The sequence below is a fragment of the Cryptotermes secundus genome, unplaced genomic scaffold, assembly GCF_002891405.2.
Source record: "Cryptotermes secundus unplaced genomic scaffold, Csec_1.0 scaffold3139, whole genome shotgun sequence".
NCBI classification, from domain to species: Eukaryota; Metazoa; Arthropoda; class Insecta; order Blattodea; family Kalotermitidae; genus Cryptotermes; species Cryptotermes secundus.
In genome coordinates this window covers 91,269-113,059 of record NW_019728558.1, presented here as the reverse complement: position 1 = coordinate 113,059, position 21,791 = coordinate 91,269, and the positions used below count along the sequence as shown (strand labels likewise).

The window sequence follows — 21,791 nt, the reverse complement described above, 5'->3', positions numbered from 1 at the left end:
ATGTAGAACTCTCTCTTTGTGTGAACATTATACCAATGAAGGCCATCCTCATTAATACTTTTAACTTTACTTAGAGCACAATATATATACATATACAGGTTGTTTCACGACTTTAGGGCATAACTGCAGGAGGTGATTTCCTAGGTCTTTGTGATCAAAAAAGTTCATATGAACATATGTCCGATTTTGGATGGTTACGGGGTTATGACCGTTTTTTCATTCCTGTACACGCCCTCGTGTGAACCGCATCTGTCAGCTGGCGGGTCGCTATCTTTAGTCAGCTACAGACAGAGCGTTCTCGTTATCTACACTTGAGAGCTACATAAGGTGGGGTGGGTTGGTATGTACGGCGCAGTTCATAACCGAGGGGCAGCCTGTGTTGCGGCCGGCGGTGGCATTTTCGAAAATCAGCTTTAAGCACCAATCAACTCAAATTAAAGGTAATTTCCTGAAGTTAACTTTACATTCATACTTTAAATGTATCATGTATTATGCTGGTTTATTATTTTGCTCCGTTTATTGACAGTAATTGTTACCTTCTATTCTGAGTTTAAAACGGTCATAACTCCATAACCGTCCAAAATCGGACACATGTTTACATGAACATTTTTCATCACAAAGACCTAGGAAATCATCTCCTGCAGTTATGCCCCAAAGTCGTGAAACACCATGTATATATATACAGACAAAACATTTTACTAACAACTTTTCATGTTTGTGAAATTTTGGTTTCATCCTTAGAGAACACATCACATGATAAGGAACAGAACATGTTTAAATTATTTGGACTTACTAGAAATGAAGGAACTGGGGGAAGGAGGAGAGCACAAAAATGTATACATTATTTTGGCAACAAGAGCTTCTTGGAAGGCCAAGAAAGAAATATGGGATAACTCAAGAGCGATCTTCAGAAATCTGACCTCTAAAGAAGCTTGCATTCCAGACAGATCTTCGGTATTCTCAAACTCATGGCGTATAACCTCATGTGGTGGAAGGTTCATAGGATAGACTATCAGTATTGCACCTCGAAGAATGTCCAAAGCATCCTGAACCATTTTCTGTGTAAGACAAACCCCAGCTTGAACCTGCTTCTGTAAATAAATAAATAATAATAATAACAATAATAATAATAATAACAACAACAACAATAATAATGGGGGCACGCAGTAGCGTAGTGGTTGAGAAGCTATGGTACAAGCCGGAAGGTCACGGGTTCAAGTCGTGATGAGGTCATTGGATTTTTTTTTCAGTTGACCTAATCCTTCCAGCCACACTAGGCCCTAGGGTTTACTCAGCCTCTAACAGAAATGAGTACCAGAGATTAATTAAATAATTTTCTTGAGGAGTAAAGTGCGGCCGGCGCGTAGGGCTGACAACCTTACCGCCATCTATGAGCCAATTGGCTAGCTAATGTGGGACCCTCAAAATCTCACAACCCTATTGGCCTTCATGGCCTGTTACAGTGACAGCTTTACTTTTTCTTTTGTAACAACAATAATAATAACTGAATGGGCTACTCTGGAGAGATTGCAGATATCAAGAAGCTGCACCAGGAAGGGAGAACAGATGTAATAAGATGTTGCAGCGTAGAGTACAGTGAAACGTTATGCCAGTGCTATCACCAAATTCACCAATATTATCTCGAAGGCCGCGCCATAGCTTAAGCAGTTAGTTGCTAACTTCCCACCGCTGCGGTCTAGTCAAGTGGGATTTGTGATTGACAAAGTGGCGCTGGGGCAGGTTTCCCCTGCCAATCCTCATTCCATCAAATTCTCCATAAGCATTATCACTGGTACAGGTACAATAGGGCATATGGAAGCCGACGTGATGACGGGACCTAATATGGATTCCACCTCACATTATACGAACTCTTAACTATTGTAATCCACTGTAATCTATTGTAAACAATTGTAAGTACTGTAACTTTATTCTCTTATTGTAATCAGCCAATGTACAGTAAGTGACTTGTCCTATATCATGTAACAGTGATCTATATAAATAAATAACAATGACGACAACAACAGCAACAGTGATGACAGCATCATAATTAACAACAAAAACAGAAACTGTAGTTATGTGACAGATTTTGTTATTCTTTTACTGTAAGGCTTATAGAAGGGCTGGTATAGAGCCTGCATTATTAATTTATTACCTTGAAGCATTCAGTAATTTGAGGTATCATTTCAATATTCAACTGAATTCAACTGAACCAGACATGTTCTCCATTAAAATAGTACAACATACAGCCAATGAAGGTTAATACAAATATCTTACCTTAGAGACCATAGTTTTGGCTTCTTCAGTTGTTCTTTTAATGACATCTTGCATGTGCTCATTAGGTTGCCTGCCATTTCTTCTTCCAATAGGATCTTTATTGAAGGTCCAACCACCACTAGGAACACATTTCTCACCCCATTCATCCACTAGTTTCAATTCTTCTACTTGTTCATCTGTCAGACCCATAATATTTGGAGGAAGAAGCGTTCCATGCTTTGCAAGCTCTTCCATTTCTGCAACAGCAACGTTGTACATGTATATTGACATGTATATGGGGCTTGTGTGATTATACAGTGCGTACAATCAAGTGCGCGCCGCGGCTGCAATTTGCCGTGAGTCATACCACCGCAGAAGTTGCAACTCCTCCCCGCGACTGCATCCGTTCTGCGCTGGTATGACTCACGGCAAATTGCAGCCGCGGCGCGCAATTGATTGTACGCACTGTAGGTGGGTTTTGGATTGTATGATTGGATTTATTGACATCTTATACACACCACTTGGAACTAGAGGCAATACAGTGCTATCACTGAACATGCTAAGTCTTCTCAGTCTTTGTTAGATGCAGGGGCAGCCCGTGTATAGGCACTGAGGAACTGCAGCACCCACAATTTCCACTTGATATTATCGATAACATTTATATAATGAGTCCTTTTTTCTTTAATTCTTTCTTTATACTTGTACAATACAATATATAATCCTTAAGCTTAATGTCAGTAGCCAAATCTTTGTATGGAACTGTGCGCTTCTGGAGCAGCCCCCACAAATTTTAGCCACGAGCCGCCACTGGTTAGATGCATCCTGGCAATGAATTCATAGCAGTCTCACTGTAACTGCAAATCACACATGAAGTCTTCTTGCCATTATTCTGCTAACTGCCAACACTGAAGACTCAATTCTCTGCTGCAACTACCAACTCCAGAACTCAGCTCAAGTCTAATTCTAGGCAACGTCAAAGTCACATTGCGACTGATGGCCAGTCATTCAGTCAGTAAGCCTTGGTGTCAAGACAAGATATTTATTACTGCTTGACAGTTCCAGTCTTGTTTTTGTGAGGCATCCTCCCTGACAAGAGGATGGGGTCTGTCTTTTGTATATGCTTCTGGCCCTTGCCAGAGCAGTCTTTCTCAGGTCTCAGTCCCCTTGGGACTCATGACCATATTTTACTGTCTCAGATTAGAGACTTCCCTTTTCATCACCTCATACAACTCGCAGGTCACGGTGGAGGTATTTGACCCTGCCTCCACACAAGGATGATCTTCTAGCCAGAGTCAGAGTCAGAGTTACTTTACGACTGGCGGTTTACCGCCAATCAGTTTATCTTGGTGTCAGGCCCCTTGAGGCCCACGACCAGAGATTTTTTTTTTCCAACTGAACTCTTGCAGTAATAGTCCTTATGTAACATCCTCTCTGACAAGATTGGTTTGTCTCTTATGAATACACTCTTGACCTTTTGTCAAGTGTATATTTCGTACATATCACATGTTATCAAAAATTCTTCCTTTTGCACTACACGTAAGTGCTCCGTCAGTACAGGTTTTACAGAGCAGATCACGCCTAACTTATATATCTTACGCTACAACGAAAACTTAGTCATTTGAACGGTCGTAAACTTGACCACTGCCAAGTTTAAACCTCTTATATTTTCTGTGTCTGGCTTCACCTTGTCCTATACCATGAACATGTTCATTCTCATGATTTTGTATGATTTCTGTTTGTCGTCTGCAAAATTTTGTTATATTATACTGTGTCAGACCCTCATTATGTAGCCTCAGGGCAGCCCCCACAGAAAACACCTCTTCCTCTATTGTTGAATGTTGATTTACTGGTGCAGAGATGTGTTTACCTGACTGCTGTGTAGTAACCTATGCAGCACAGGCCAGAGAAACACTGCTGTTCTACTGTTGCACGCATTTGCTTCCATGAGAATGTGTTTACTGAGCCACTGCCTAGCAATGAACTATTTTGAACATACATGGGGTTAATTACATTGGGCGAACTGAAGCAGAACAGAACAGAACAACCCCACTTATAGTAAACCTCCATCTCTACATTTCTCCACTGTCAGCTTTACTGTGGAAACAAACTGACCACTTGGTTACAACTGAAAATGGTACCCCTGTTGCAGTGCAAAATGTCTGTACAACATATAAACATACAGTGTGTTTTCTGATACTGATGGAAGTGAAGGTTTTGAAACAGTAAAGTCTGAATCTTGGGCCACATTCCAGAGCCAGAGTATATTTGTGGTTTATTTCACAACACTGTCAGCATCTAGACTATATAGCATTTAATTGTAGGATGGCTGCTCAACTGAAAAGGGATTGGAAGGTAGCAGTCTTGGCATAATTAAGTTGCTATCCTGACATTTGCCTAGATACTGAGGGAAGTCTCAAAATACCCGAATCAAGACAGCGAGTGTCCTGGCCTGGATTCAAAAGGAACATCTCAGTACAGTGGAGCCTCGCTTAATGAGCATAATTCGTTCCAGAATCTTACTCATAATGTGAAACAATTTTTCCCATATAAATTAATGTAAAATACGATAATGCGTTCCATGCCAAAAAAAAAATACTCAAAAATTTTTGCGTATAACGTTTATTCAAAGAAAATTATATATACATTGTTAAGGAGCGTGAATCATCTTCATCTTTTCTTCTGTGCGGAATGAGCCAACCTTGAATGTGAATTCGATTTGCAGAAGACAAAAAAAAATTGAAATAATTAGTTTATTACTTATGATACATATCTAATTCTTTTTTACTAGAAAGCTGTCTAGAGACATTTGTTTTTGGCGACGCTTCAAAATTTGGTGAAAATGCGACATGGCATTATCATTAAATAAATTTGTAGTGCGCATAGCCACTGCCTAAGGTGATGCGTCTCAATGTACGATGCAACAGTTTCCCATGCTTTCAGCATTTCTCTTATTGCGCCAGAAGATTGTTGCTTTGCTGTTACCTCCTCCTCTTCTTCCTCTGACAAACTCTCCTCCACAACTTCTTGCTGTGAAACACAATGCAACTCCAAATCGTGCAAATCGTTGATGTAGACCGATTGTATGTGCGTGCTAGATCAGCTACGCTCACACCTCGTTCTCGATTTTCAAGTGCTTAGCAAGTGCACAATCCGGGACTTCCGTGCTCATCACTCGTTATGCAAAATGTTGCTCGTTAAGCGAGTCATTTTTTTTACAATTTGTTTTGCTCATTATGAGAATTACTCGTTATGAGAGGTGATCATTAAGCAAGGTTCCACTGTATATGCCTAGACTGTTACCACTATTTTAACCTGTTCAGTTGGATTGTGTATATGGTAGAGTGCATAGAGAATAATCTGTAGAAGTGTATGTTTTTACCTATGTTGTGAATAATAATTAAAAATTATGAGACTGTGTTTACATTATTAAAGTAACAAAATTCCATAAAATATGCATTGTATGATTATATGAGTATTACCCATCAACTGAACTATTCAGTGGTCAAATCATCTCATTGATCCTCTTACAAATGAAAATACTACAACATACTGCAGTGAGAAGTCCCACAAAATATTCAATTCTGCTGAAATAGTCTGGGCTCTGTTACTGGTGTAGCGAAGTTGTGCGATTCTGCCATAACACTGAACAAGGTAATTCTGTGACAGCTACCATGAGCCGATTGAAATTGCTTAAATTAAACCTATAGTAAAGTTCAGACAGATAAAGATTCATCTGCCACATTGCCACAGCTTTCTATTTTAATTACAATATGCCATTAGAAAGGAAGAAGACCAGGACAGGCAAATTAAATGGGACACATCAACTTCTGGTCTGTGTTGATGACGTTAATTTCTGGGTTAAACATAAATGCCATCATGATAAATATAGAATCTCTATTAAAGGCTACTAAGGAGGTTTGTCTAGAAGTACATTAAGAAAGAAAATTGTATGCATTCATGTCTCATCACTAGAATACAGGGCAAAACCATAATACAAATAAAGTCCTGGAAAGGACTAATCACCTACTTTCATTACACTATAAACTGAGTATCTTCCATGACAAGTGGTTTATACTTTATTATGTACCCATAAACTTACTGACAGAAAGGATTTACGAAAAATGCCACACAGATGGCAGCATATGGCGTGACACACGTCAAGTTTCATGACAATCAGTTCAGGCATTCAAGCAATATTAAGGTTACTACGGCAACAATCTGAGAGGTTGCACTGTTGGCATTACTGATGGAAGGATTTAATGAATTATGTTGTTGAGATGACCACTGGCAGCCTGATATATATATATATAAACTTTCATGAAAATCTGCAGAAGTGTTCAAATATCATTACAGTGGATACATGTCTAAAGACAGTCACACACAGTCATCAGCCTACTTACATTTTTTCAGAATAAGGGAAGTAGGTACACATTTGCTAACAGTCTTTCAAAATGCAGTAAAGTTTAAATATTTGGGAATGGGCCAAGAATAGCATATATGGGATAGAAAAGAAATGCATACAACATCGACAGTAATAGGAAACTAAATTTAGACTCTTTGTTATCATCTTACAATCTCTCCAGTACTGTTAACTTTCCCACAAGAGTTCAAAATAATTCTAGTTCAGCGATAGATAATATATTCATTGATAACTCAAAATTAAGAGATTATACTGTAGGACCCTTTATAAATGGCTTATCCGATCATGATGCTCAACTCATAGAAATAAATAATATTGACTTTCAGCCCAGTAATCAACAATATAAAACAGTAAGGAAAATCAACAAGCATACGATGGCAGATTTTGTCACAAAATTAAGTAATGAATCGTGGGACAATGTATTTGACAGCAATAATATTGATTCTAAATTTAATTGCTTTCTGAACACATACTTGAGGATCTTTTATTCAAGCTTTCCCTTAAAAATAGTCAAAAATGAAAATAAAAACAAATCCACCTGGATAACAATTGGAATAAAAACTTCATGTAAACACAAAAGACAACTATATTTGGCCAGTAGGGACAGTAATGATCCAAGACTAAAAAGTCACTACAAAATGTACTGTAAAATTTTGTCAAAAGTCATTAAAGAAGCCAAACAGAATAACTATAACAGCCAAATTCTAAAATCAAACAATAAAATTAAAACCACCTGGGATATTGTGAAAGTTGAATCAGGAAAGAAATCTGTTAATGAAGACGTACAAAGTTTGAATATTGAAGGGAAGTCCACTAACAATCCACAAGCTATCGCAAGTGCATTTAATGAATATTTCCTTTCATTAGCTGAGAAAACATATTCCAATAATAATAATAATAATAATAATAATAATAATAATCCAATATACTATCTGTCTCGTGCCTTTAACAATTCATTTCCAAATATCAATCTCAAATTCTCAACAAGGAAGGAAATTGAAAACATTATTAAATCCCTTAAGCCCAAAAATTCACATGGATATGATGAAATCTCTACCAAATTACTTAAAGCAAGCTCTGTTTACATCAGTTCACCCTTGAATCATCTATGTAATAAATCTTTATCATCAGGTACTTTTCCTCAACGCTTAAAATACGCTATAATGAAACCACTTTTTAAAAAAGGAGAGAGAAAATGCATCTCTAATTACAGACCAATATCCATATTGACTTCATTCTCAAAAGTCTTTGAAAAAGTTATGTATAATAGACTACTTGAACACTTAAATTCTAACAACATATTAGTCAAAGAGCAATTTGGATTTAGGAAAGACCTAACAACAGAAAAAGCAACCTATGAACTAACTAACGATATTTTAAGTGCTCTCAATGACAGATTAATTGTGGGAGGGATTTTCTGTGATCTAGCAAAAGCTTTCGATTGTGTTAATCATGATATCTTACTATCGAAATTAAATTTCTATGGAATAACTGGCAAAGCTAATGAATGGATCAAATCATACCTCAAAAACAGGTATCAAAGAGTTGAAATAAATAATAAAAACTCCAGTCATAATGCATTTTCAAACTGGGGAATTATAAAGCACGGTGTTCCACAAGGATCAATTTTAGGTCCCTTACTTTTTCTTCTCTACATAAATGATCTATCTAAAACCATCAACAATAAATCTAAACCAATTCTATATGCAGATGACACTAGTATAATATTTAAGAACTCTAAATTTGAAAACTTTAAAAATGACATAAATATTGTATTTGAAGCCTTAAACAGATGGTTCGAAGCCAATTTACTCTCATTAAATTTTGATAAAACCCATTACATATCATTCACAACTAAAAACAACCACCAAATTGATCTGGACATCAGTTATGCCAACAAATTAATCTGTAAAGTACTTGATACAAAATTCCTTGGAATACATGTAGACAGTACACTGTCTTGGAAAATACATATTGAACAAATTATACCTAAATTAAATGCAGCTTGCTATGCGATGAGATCAATTAAGCCTTTTATGTCACAGGAAACATTGAAGATGGTTTACCATGCCTACTTTCATTCTATTATGAACTATGGATTAATATTTTGGGGGAACTCTTCACATAGTGTAATAATTTTTAAAATACAAAAGAATATAATTAGAATCATTACAGGATGTAGAAGTAGAGATTCATGTAGAGAATTATTTAAGAAATTAAAAATTCTACCTCTTCAATCGCAATACATATTATCGCTTCTCTTATTTGTTGTTTACAACAAAGATAAATTCAAATTAAATTCTGATGTCTATAACATGAATACTAGACAAAAATATAACTTCCACCTACCCTCATCAACTTTATCAGTATATCAAAAAGGAGTCTACTTTACTGGCATAAAAGTGTTCAACAATCTGCCACAAAGTATTAAAAACTTGGGCAATGATACTAAAAAGTTTAAATCAGAGTTAAAGAATTATCTACATGCTCATTCCTTCTACTCTTTAGATGAATACTTCAATGTAAATAGAGAATGATGTAAAATTAAGTTATATTAATTTTTAAGCTAAAATTGCCTGTACTTATGTATGTAACCTTTTGACTTGTTCTGTATCCAAAGGTACTAACCTGCTTAGGATTTATAGAATGTAAATAAATTCAATTCAATTCAATTCAATTCATTGTGCAGGAAAACCTTGGCTGACCTAGGCATAAATGGGAGGATACTATTAAAATGGATCTTAAAGAATTAGGATGTGTGGGTGCAGAATGGATTAATCTGCCTCAGGATAGGGACCAGCAGGTTTCTGTGAATATAGCAACGAATATAGCAATGATATCCTTTTTTGCTGAAACATTCCTTTTATTCTGTAGATGAATTTATGTCTTCTGATTCATCAAGTGTGTAAATGTAATATGTAGCTGATTAATTTGTTATATTTGTGTAAAGACAATGAAATTAACGGTAACTAGATCTAGATAATATTATTCAGATGACAAACCCCTTATATTAGGGTAGTACAGTGTATACTGTAAAGATATGCATGCGAATTAGATGTAAAACTGACAATTTCCTTATCGAAATGGTTGTAATACCTGTATGTATGGATTGTTGAATGATAATAAAATGATACTGATAATCTTCCATAAAATTCTGGACATGTCTTGACTAGCTGGGCAACTATTAGCTTCTCAAGAAGGATTCTATTCCATGAAGTTTATCAGTTAATTACTTCACTATCGTATCCAGACAGTTTGGGCAATAATCAATTTTTTATTGAAGTGAGAAAATGGGATACATTTCTTCAGAAATGTTGGAACAACATGAAATTGATCGTCTTTCAAATTCAGAGATCTGAGAATGCGCCTTACTGTCCATCTTAACACAAAGAAATAACTTTTATAAACCCAACACATATGTGACTTAAGGCAATATAACCTAACCTAACCTAATCTAATATTAAAAAAAAAAGCAAACAAGAGTGTATCCGCCGTAATGGCTTACCATCACATACGCGACTGATTTTTAATCTTCCGTTGTAAATAACAGTCACCTCTTTAATAATTTCATCTACTGTTTTATCAACAGTAGTCTCATACAGAAACTGACTTTCATCACCTCTTTTAACGTGCAGCTTCACCATGATCTTTTATTTTACTTTACTAAGCTACAAACACAAATAAATCTGAAATTCAAAGAGGAACCTTGGAAGTCGATGAAAGACAAAATCGCATTAAACCGCACTACGGGTTGCTACCCTGTTGTCATGACAACTTGATACGTCTTTGTTCAGCCCTGCGTATCACGAACATGCATTATTAAGGCAGGATATTATCTCCAGGCATATAACATCCTCTACTCTGTTAAAAATTAACCGCCGTTTCTGAACGTAAATCGGGTGCCTTTGGGGTCGACAAAATAAGCCAACTTCCCACAGACTATACGCTGTTATATCCCACAACACATACAACTCTTCATAACTAAAGCCGTGTAAACCTTAAATCCTACACTTCATATCTCGTACAGTATCAACATAATTAACGAAAGATAATTTAGTCATTGGGATAGAAGATGGGCATTATATTCCTACCACACCCTTATACGTGCATTACAACATCGTGAAACCGCCAAAAAACGCATTTACCGGTGGTCACGGATCACGGTGGGAATAATGCGATGTCAGCAATGATAACTAGAATAATGTGTCAGCAAATTTGCTGAATTACGATTTCTCACGTCATGAAACGCATTTGAAAACAGCACAAATTATGAGACAAAAATAGATAATTTTATGGCGAGCAGTATATAAATGTAGAATTGATAATCAATTAATTGTAAAATAAAAAGTTGTTTGTAATGAGGATGAACGATTTGGCGGATTTAATTTTCAGTTATTGGCGACAACTGACCTTTGAAACGAAAATGACTTTCCCGCGTGTGAAACCGTTTGAAATGTATCTGACGGAGTTCAAAGAATAACAAACAATTGTGACATTTGTATTTCGGTGAAGTATCACCACACAAGTTTAGTAATTGAAACCGGGATGGACGGAAAATTGCTATTGATGGATACTGCACCAGCAATAATTAGTAGGAAACGTGAGGCGTTGTCGCTTGAGGAAAAAGGAAGTTATACGAAGAAGCTCCGTACGGAATGCACGAACGATTCTGCATTCACAGGTTTGTAGAATGGCGTTATGATCCTGCAATGTGTAAATTAACTAACTTGATGGAGCTGAGCCCTTCTTGAGAAACTGCCAATTGCGTAGCTACTCAAGAATTTTCCAGCATTTTGTGGAACATGAATATTCATTATCGTGTTCACAAGAGCGTTCCACTGGTCCCCATCCTGAGCCAGATCGATGCAGTTCATACGCCATCCTATCTCTCTCAGATCCATTTTAATACTGGCCGCCCATCTACGTTTTCGTCTTCCTTGTGGTCTCTTTCCTTCTTGCTTTCTCATCAGAATTCTATATGCATTCCTCTTTTCTCCATTCGTGCTACATGTCCAGCCCATCTAATTAGCTTTATCATTCTAATTATATATGGCGAAAAGTACAAGTTCAATTAATTTCGCTTAGTGGGCGGTGGAGTCCAACTGGGTCCACTCGGCACGGCGGCCACTGGACAAGTTCAGTAAATTCAATACCTACGCTTATTTAACATCTTCACTCCTAGTAGGGAATTCTTATTTCTAGTGAGAATTTTATTTCTGTTTATTTGGCCATATTTTTATCGATTATTACAAGATTACAAGTGTACTTGGCCATGTGACAATCAGAGAAACGTGACATGATTATGTACTTTCAAAAGGTGGTTGTCATATCAACTATACAGTATGTATATGGACTCTCGTACATAGTCAAGTATTATGTGTGTGGTATGTCATGAACCCAGTAATGAAAAACTGTGTTTGCAGCACGATACGAAGTTTCGCAGGATCGGGTAATGAGGTTTTGTATGCTATCGGACAGTTTCTCAGCGCATTAGTGTACGGAGGCCGAAATAAGAAACGTAAGAAATCACTTCAAAAACTGAATATTACAAGTTTAAGGGAAAAGAAGTGTACCCGACCAGATCGCCCAAGGGAAAACCGGCTGAAAGAGTGTTATGCTAGATCATGTCGCCAGGAACCAGTACGATATTTATTTGTCGTTTTTCACGAGTTCTTACTTGTCATTGTCGATGTGTTTGAGATTAATACAAGTTCAGAATATTCTGTGAGGCACTCGTATGCTAAACTAGACTATCTGCCTGAACCAAAGAATGTTATTATATTGAAAATTGTTGATTACACATACTAGCCACTACAGTATATAGAACCAAAAAACATCCAAGAAATATACACATCCCAGCCAGTGACAACACAACATGGATATAATAATATATAATATATAAATTATATTAACAATTATCCAACTTGGTTTTTAAATAACTTTTGGAATTTTAACGTCATGCAAAACGAAGTGTTACAATACAGTGTAGCGATTAAATGAATAATATGTACATGATGAGGGCTCCATATGGCTGAAACATGTTTCGATACATGTAAATACGTAAAAGTATCTCACACAGAAGGCAATCGCATGAAAGAATATTTGTCAGGTAGCTTCCCAGTGAGATATGGAGTTCCCCAGGGATCAATCCTTGGCCCATTTCTCTTCATCTTATATATAAACGATATCCCACATCTAACACAGGGCACATCAATAATGTATACTGATGACACATCAATACTGAATGTAGGAAAAGATATGAATGAGCTCCAAAACATGACTTCAAATGATATAGGAGTGATAGAGCAATAATTTGAGACAATTGAAAAATAAATCCATCTAAAACTCACTATATTCTCTTCCAGACAAAACAATGCAGGCAGGAAAGTAATCTAAAAATACTAATAAAGAACAGGGAAATATCAAATGTAAAAAGCACAAATTTTCTTGGGGTAGTAATAGATAGTACCTTGAGGTGGGAATTACATATTGAAAAAACTTGCAGTAGAATTAGCCATAACCTATTCATAATTAACAGGGTATCTAAAATACTCTGTTTAAATGAAAGAAGAATGTATTACGGATTGATCTATCCTCATCTATCATATGGAATAATAGTATGGGGACATAGTGCTAAGACCCTCACCAGAAGAATTTTTGTACTCCCAAAAAAAGGGCAGTAAGATACATTGCAGGGCTAAAACATCTGGAATCGTGCAGGGATAGCTTCAGAAATTTAAAGATATTAACAGTATACTCGCTATACATACAAGAAACAATCCTATACGTAAAAAAAAAGTGTAACTGCACAGTGAATGAACAAATACATACTTATAACAAAAGAAATAATAAAGACTGTCATATACTATATGGGCACAACTTAGAACTTTATAATAGTAATCCTTCAGTAGCTGGCTGTATCTTTTACAACAAATTGCCTAACAACATAAAAGAAATAGAAAACAGAAACCAGTTCATAAGGGAATTGAAGAAGTTGCTTATTATGAGGTGCTATTACTCAACGGAGGACTATTTGAACGATGATTTCGTGAATATTGGCTACTGATATAAGCAGAAGTATATAGTAGATAATGTATAAAATGTTGTATATCTTATATAATTTTTTTGTATTAAGATTGTTATAACTTAATAATGTATATTAGCTGAAAGACTTGTCCTATATCATTGTATCATGATCTGCAGGATTAATAAAAGAGTGAATGAATGAAACATAGACTAAGTTGTGTTTAAAAAAAAATCCATGAAGTGTTTCTTTTATGAGATTGTTATATATTAGATTAGGTAATGCAGAGTGTCAATAAAACAGCATCATCTGCATGCCAGTGTCAAGAATTTCTTTATAATGTGGTGACCACATACTGTTAGTCAAATATGAGGTTTATGTAAAACTAACAGATGTAACCATTCTGATTTTCTGTATTAAATAGCTGTAGTTTTGAATCTGCACACATAATATGGAAAGAAAACTTGAGGCCTTTCGAGAGATATTTCCATACATCTTTGTTGACTTACTGATTTTTATTTCTCATAACAAGATGGCATACATAATTAGTGCACCCAGATCTTGGTTTGTTACAGTGATGGCATCGACAAGCAAAGTTTCGAAATCAAATGCAGAAGATATTACGAGCATCCATGCGGGATTAATTGAAGAAATTCATGATATTCCAATGACAATTCTCATTCGTCCCTTTCCGCTTGAAGTAGATGAAGATAAAGTTCATAGCATAATGAAGACACTGCAAGTAGGTTCTGTTGCATATGTTTAGTTAATGTTTTACTTGCTGCACATTTTGTCAAAACTTGTATGCATTTGTATGTTTATTTTCTAGTTAATATTTTGGACTAAAGATTCAGTAGGATTGGATTTCTGGAGAACAGTGAAATCTGATAATTGTGGATTACTGATATTTAGACCATAAGTATTGAATACTTTGCCCACTGACTTGGTGTTACATTATCTGACACATATTGTCTTTCAGGATCCAGTGAAATGTTCTGAAGTGCCACCAATTGATGTTTTGTGGATTAAAGGTCGAGAAGGAGGTGATTATTACTATTCATTTGGTGGTTGCCATCGGTACTCCGCCCACAAACGTTTGGGTTCACCAACGATAAGGGCCAAGCTGGTGAAATCCACTATCACTGACTTGAGTGTCTACCTGGGAGGTTCTACACCTGATCTGAGATAGGGTGATGACTAAAAATATCAGTGGCCCCCATCATACTAAAATAGGCAAACAGCAATGTTAAGAAAAATGAAAGAATTAGAGTACTTTAAATATGGTCAACAACTCTTGTATTTTAGAACTTTTACTTATGCAAGTTACATATGAATATTGAAATTCTCGTGTTTGAATGATTTTATGATGGAAGAATATGAGTAAGAAACTTGCTTAATGTTAACTAAATGTGTAATTTAATCTGACTCTTGAAGCATTTTCATCACATCAGTGGTCTGTCCTTGAACTTTACAAGTTGTGATGTTGATTTAGTTTTGTTCTGTACTCAAGCATCCAAAAGTGACCCAGTTCTTTATCATATGGATAACTGAAGGAACTGGCCACATGGTTGAATGTCTGCTACTTGGGACATTACTTGAAAGATACCATGTGCAGTAAAACCTCAGCTTACATAGTAAATTCAGTTTGAAGGTATCCATGTAAGTTGAAAACCAGGTAAGTCCAACTGTGATTAAATATGATATTTTTTACATATATGTTCATATCAAGGGATAGTTGAAGCCACAAAAGTATACAATAAAATGTATCATAACATGCCATTTTATGTTTAAATCCTGTATATCCAGTACTAATGATCATGTAAATCAAAGTATATAGACTGTTTAAATAAAACAAAGTACTTTTGTATCCATGTTTCTATGAAATAGTGCAACTCAAACCCACAGTACTTATTGTGTAAAAAATCTTCATAACACATTCCTATTTTGTTTATTTTGCAATTTGTCTCTATTGTTGCATAATCCAACATTTCTCTTACTCATACATTTAAGTTGATGCTGTCGTGTAGTTTGTGAAGAGAATAATATATTTTCAATTTTCTTCAAAGAGTCTGATAGTGTGTAAGTCACTTTCCGATACTTCTTAAGTTGGCAGGAAGAAATTCTTCAAAAATGTATGTAATTCCATGCAGCTGAGTGCTTCGTGAGAACCCGCACGTTCCTCAGCCACTCACAAAGTTCATACCATTTTACAGAATCTGAAGGTTCAGTATTGTGTTCACAAGAGCCTACCTGTTCATGTCAATCCTAAGTCAGATGATCTGCCTCCCACCCTATTTCTTTAAGACTCTTGTTGAATAGCCGCTGCATATTAAAATGGGCCTTTGTGAAAGCAGGATGTGTAAGGTTGTGGACAGGAGGAGGAATCCTACCATATGAACGACTTCTCAGCTTCTCAAGATATTTAGGCATGGTTCACCTCTTAAGTCTTTATAACAATGAGAAGAGATAACTATGTACTTTTATGTGCTATTTTAATAGGTGATGAATGCTTGAATGGTACTCTTATAAATATATAGTATAAGATACATCTTGTTTGAGATCATGAATGGTTCACAGGAAAGCACATTTTATCATGTCATCTATCCTCTCCTCCCACCAAATTGGCAACGAATAATAGATCATAATTAAACTTGATATGAGCATCAAGCCACTGCTTTTGCATTTTCTGCCATCAATAATCCTAAACTGTTGGCTGTGCAAACTTCAGGGTGAGCCGTGTCCCCCGTCTATACGGGTAAGGGACAGGCTCGTAAGAAACGACTTGCTTGTTGACTTGGTGCAGTATGCCTCCCTAAGATTGGGTAAGGGATCTCGAGAGAGGAAATCCCAGGTCAGTACGGCAGACCAAGCTGGGCGATCAACTAGGCAGGAGCTAGTATGGAACATAAGGCGACACAGTGTACATATACTCAAACACTTTCCTAAAACGTGGAAATATATTGATAACCTGAGCATACAAATAAACATGCCTGAGGGGCAGTTACTGGTTATTACATACAATGGCTGACTGAAGCAGAATTACATTGTGCCTGGCAGCGCACCAAATCAACCGTGCCACGCCTCATGGCGTATCCAAAAACATCCAGTACATATGTACGCAATTAACTTTCCCTAACACAAGGAAGTACATTGATAACCTGAGTAAACAGGTGAACCACGCCTGAAGGGCAATTACTGGTTATTACAACCTCTAACCCAAACCAAAATTCCACCGTGCCTTGCGGTGCAGCAGATCAACTAAACCACGCCACACGGAGTATACAACCAAGCCAATATGCCTTATGGCGTGCACAAATCCAGTAAGTCACTTACTTGCAGTTTGGCCAAAGAAACTCAAACATTTACCTCACAAACCAGCCAGCCCCGACTAGCTCGTGAGGGCTGCTTCTCCCCCTTTGATCCGCGCTATGTGCCGAAACCAAATTTCAGTATCATCAACTTAATTGTTCCAAAACCAAATTTAGTCGTAGTGATGTTACCAGACGAAGATGTAAGGGAAGAAGAGAATGATCGCTTATCTTGACTTACCACGAAGGCTCGCAATCACACTAAGGAGGAGGGGGGGGACACATGATTCTGACGTCAGCAGGGCAGAAAGGACCAGCTCGCATCCTGGTGTCCAGAAAGGCCACTCCAAGGAACTTAACGGAGAAGAACCGTTGCACGGTTCAAGGGGTTGGAGCAACATTACATCACTTAATGCAGTCTTAACATTTTCTGATAATAAATCTTCAAAATAATGTCAGCCATGCAGAATCAACATTAGCTCATGGCTTGATGGCAACAACTGATGAGCCCTTGGAGCTAAGTTTGTGATCTGTATGGACATAGGTCAACATTCCTGACAATTCTGTATGAAAATGTATTCATACCATCACAATTATAAACGTGGAGATAGTACAACACTAATATTTATAGGTGATACAGTTAACTTAATGGGAATATGTAGCAGTGGAAGTTATATACTGAATGGCTAAGATTGAAATAAAAGGTAAAGTTGTCCCTGTGCTTAACTAATTAAGCACTATGCCATGAAGATGGAGTGGATGTACAGATGCACATTTTCTTGACCTCGGCACTAGCTGGAGGTGAGTGGTCAGACCTGAAGGAAAATGTCACACAGGTGGAGATGGCACAGCACTGTAGTGGGAATCTGTAACCTTGGAAACTATTTACAGAATGGCTAGACTGCAATATCTGAAGCATAATAAGTGTCATATACTTCCCATAATTTGTTGCAAACATTTAACATAGCCATTATCTACCACTTTTACACAGGTGAAGCAATTTTTGTCCCTGACATATGCATTAGTAATATGGCTCAGGTGTAGTTCTGAAGTTAAGATTGTCATCAGCAAGAATTTGTAGCCATAATCTGACCTGTACATGAAGAGAATGGCATATTGATACAGTAATAAAAACCGCATCTTATCAAGATACAGCGTATTCATTTATACAGTACAGTGAAACTGCTATTTAATATTCCTAGGTTTAAGGGTTTCCCTTGTTTAACATTCACTTTCAACAATTCCAATTCCAATTTTCCTTAGTGAAGCATTTATATTGTGACATGTTGCACAATGGAGGACAACGCCCCCCAGCAGTGACGTACCCCCTCTGGGCTATGTGGCACCGCTTCCTACTGTGACGAGGCACGCAATGCGCAGTGACGTAACACGGCATGAGGCAACAGCGGCACTGATTACGTAACAGGCGGGCGCTGCGACTATATGAGTGAACCACACTGCCTACGAGTGGAGTTGAAATGTGGCTGTCGCCGAGTTCAGTTGTCGCAGTTAGTTAAAAGTGTATCAGCGGCCGAAGACAGTTCTTAGCCGTGAACAAGTTAGTGTGTGTTAAGGAGTGGCGTTGTGAAATATAGCAGCTGCCAAAGACAGTGAGTGTGTGATACAGGGACACTTACATAGCTCGCGTATCGTAATTAATACGTGTAGCATACTGAAGATAGAGTGAAGAGATTATTGTGAATAGGGTTATAAAGCATGAAACCCCGCAACTGTGTTATAATTAATTGTAGCCGATACTTGTACGTTGTTAAATAAACCAATTAACAATCTGAACGGCGTCTTCAGTAACGAAACACATTACAATATCAACCAGTCCCCAAAGAAACCTTAAATGGTTTATATTTATGTAAAAGAACTCATACTTAACATATACCACTAATTTTTTATTGTTTGTTAATTAATGCAGGTGGTCTGATAAGTAACAAACTCCATGGAGCGGAGACTTTGAGAAAATAGTGGCTCAGCTTGCAAAGAAATCCCTTGCCCTTTATGGGACTCTGTGGTTAATTATCATAGTTGTAAGGGGGCTATCAGGATTTTTTTCCAACAGGGAGAACAGTCAGAAAATTTGCATATGAACTTACTTTTAAAGTTACAAATGGCTACTTTTACTGAATGCCTTAGAGTATTCAAGACAGGATATATTTTCAAAATAATTTTAATTTTTGGTATTAACATTTGATCTATTCCCTCCCCCCCACAAATATAGGGGGTGGGGTGGCAGGTGCTTGAAGGAAATCTGGTCATTCAGATGCTTGCATTTGGAAATCCACAATTTAATGATTAAAGGTACCTGAAACATAGATTTCTGTTGAATCCATATTCTTAACTTTCATAGTCTCAGTATTGTATGTATTCATAAAAAGAAAAAGAACAAATAAAAGTAAATACAATTTTATTGAATTATTCAAATTATTTAAAATTTACTATATCATACACAATCTGATACTAATCTGAACTTTAAAATTATCCTATAATGGGAATTCTCTCTTAAAATCATTGAAGTTCAACATCACTAATATACTATTTTTAATCCACATTTTTTGTAGTTTCAATTAAAAAATAACATTAGAGGAACAGGCAAACCCACAGCCATATCTGTAACTGAAACTTTATTTGTGCTTCACACAACAAACGGACACCAACACACAAACCTATCTACAGTATTATCTTACACAATAAATGCATTGTTATAAACATACAGCCTTTGAAACATCACTAACTAGCTGAAAGCTAATTATTTTTTATGTTTTAACTTCTCACGCTATACCTGTTGTTTGAAACAACATTTACTGGAAAAAATACCTCACTTTCAAACACACGTTTCTGCGTTGTCCTTGTCAGGAACTAGTCACTAACAGTGAATAACTTCCGGCATGTTACTTAACTCTATGCAGATACAAATGTTTCTACTGAGAAACTAACAAAGAAATAATTACATACAATGTTATTTCATCCTCCATACCACCATAATTTGACCAGCACTAATGTTTGTACTTTTGAGAAACTGAACACTTTGCTTTATTAACTCAGAAGGTACAATGACATTGGATAATTAGTGAAAAAAAGTGTGGCGGCTTTTCCTCAGTTCAAATGCATTCTTCACGGTTCTACATAAATCAATCTTTGTAATTAATGGATATATATATATATATATCTTTACTGATGCAAATTGAAGAAGCACTAGAAACTATTACAGGTTACACTGAAATGGCATGAAATTAAATTACAAAATGTAAAGAAGTTTCACATAAATGTAGATTTTACCAAGATGTCTATTTTATGTTACATGCCACTCATTTTGTATTCTGGGGCATTTATAAGAAAATTATACATGTTTATATTTAGGGGGCAAGCGGTAGCATAGTTGGCTGAGGCACTATGCTACAAACCAGGTCACGGGATTGAAACCTGATGAGGTCACTGGATTTTTTTCAATTTACCTAATCCTTCCAGCTGCACTAAGGCTCTGGGGTCGACTCAGCCTCTAACAGAAATGAGTACCTGGAATATTCTTGGGGGTAAAGGGCGGCCAGCATGTAAGGCTGACAAACTTACTGCCATCTATGAGCCGACTGTCTAGAAAATGTGGGAACCTCAACATCTCACAACCCTATGGGCCTCCACGGCCTGTTACAAGGATACCTTTACTTACTTTTGCATTTTTATTTGAGCTTCATGTAAAATAGTGGTAATACTGAACTGATAAAGATGAAATAAAGTTAACCCACCAAATGTCAGTATAAACTCTCAATACAAAATATGATTATGAACCATGGGAGTTTTGGAGATTAAACTGCAGGTGGACAGGCAGATATGATTTTCCATGAACATATAAGAGGTACATAGCACTATATGCCGCTAATTTGGCCTAGCATTTAATATTACTGACAATGGCATCTTAAAATATATTTATGAACAGAAGCACTACCATCTCTACTCAGTAACAGATAAAAGAAGTTTACATCTGTGATTTACATGAAATCCAAGTTTACAATGCGATTTGAACTGTACAAATATTTAAACATTTTTGGAAATTCATCTAAGAGTAAAGTAAGAGATATAATAAAATGCAAGTTAACATGAAACTTATGTGAGACAACAAAATCTGACATGACAGTTTAGTAAATTTCTGTGAAAATTATTTACACAAATACTAATCACCCAAATCCATTACCACAACAATATGTGTGGGAACTGCCCACATTCAAGCAAGTGTGACAACGCAAGCGTCATTGCTTAACAACGAGTAAACAACGGTTGCTAGGCAAAAGCGAGTAAACAGCGGTTGCTAGGGAACTTGTAAACACGGTAACCGGCAACAGCAGTACCTATTACGTAACAGTTTTCTATATGTCCGACTCCAGGCTACATAAGAAGATACACTGAGTTACAGTGACAGTCTAGTACTACCGTTCTACAATACTAGTTCAGTGTTCAAGCAGTTCACTATTGTTGTTATCCGTCTGTGTATACTGTGCAGCTGCAATAAATCCTATAAGACAGTTCAACTAGTGGTTGTCTATTCATTCATACGACATCCCACATTGGTGACCCCGACGTGATTCTTCCTGCACTGTTTAAATTCATAGGTTGAAAACAGATATGTGACAGTTTCATTTTTAACTTCACAGCAGATGATACTGTAACTCCATTACTCCACAAAGAGCAACAGATGTTAGTTTCCCTAATGCAGTATATCAGTAATAAATATGACCTTCAGAGGAAGGTGTTGAGTGATATTTTATCAATTTTACTGGGCATA

The 21,791-nt window shown here is 36.6% G+C and overlaps 2 protein-coding genes across 7 annotated transcripts in view; one reads left to right on the top strand and one right to left on the bottom strand.

The window, feature by feature from the left end:
* LOC111865297 (cilia- and flagella-associated protein 298) overlaps window positions 1-10,760 on the bottom strand; it is an 11,544-nt gene extending 784 nt beyond the window's left edge. The window contains exons 1-3 of one of the 2 annotated variants that reach the window (XM_023853194.2): window positions 10,179-10,760; window positions 2,275-2,510; window positions 921-1,091 (exon numbers count right to left, since the gene is read on the bottom strand). In XM_023853194.2, the coding sequence (XP_023708962.1) occupies window positions 921-1,091; window positions 2,275-2,510; window positions 10,179-10,317 (546 nt within the window). In that variant the 5' untranslated portion in view covers window positions 10,318-10,760. The remainder of the gene's footprint in view (window positions 1-920; window positions 1,092-2,274; window positions 2,511-10,178) is intronic. The other variant, XM_033751768.1, reaches the window with a different exon arrangement.
* Window positions 10,761-11,134: 374 nt separating this feature from the next.
* Window positions 11,135-15,764, top strand: LOC111865301 (sulfiredoxin-1). 5 transcript variants are annotated; one of them, XM_023853201.2, is made up of 3 exons: window positions 11,135-11,354; window positions 14,273-14,439; window positions 14,677-15,764. In XM_023853201.2, the coding sequence occupies exons 1-3, from the start codon at window positions 11,219-11,221 to the stop codon at window positions 14,884-14,886; spliced, it is 513 nt and encodes a 170-aa protein (XP_023708969.1). In that variant the 5' UTR covers window positions 11,135-11,218; the 3' UTR covers window positions 14,887-15,764. The 5 variants fall into 5 exon arrangements, with proteins under 5 accessions (XP_023708969.1, XP_023708972.1, XP_023708971.1 ...); XM_023853204.2 differs by having other exon boundaries at window positions 11,139-11,354; window positions 14,256-14,439; XM_023853203.2 differs by lacking the exon at window positions 11,135-11,354 and adding an exon at window positions 11,798-12,122.
* The last annotated feature ends 6,027 nt before the right edge of the window (window positions 15,765-21,791 follow it).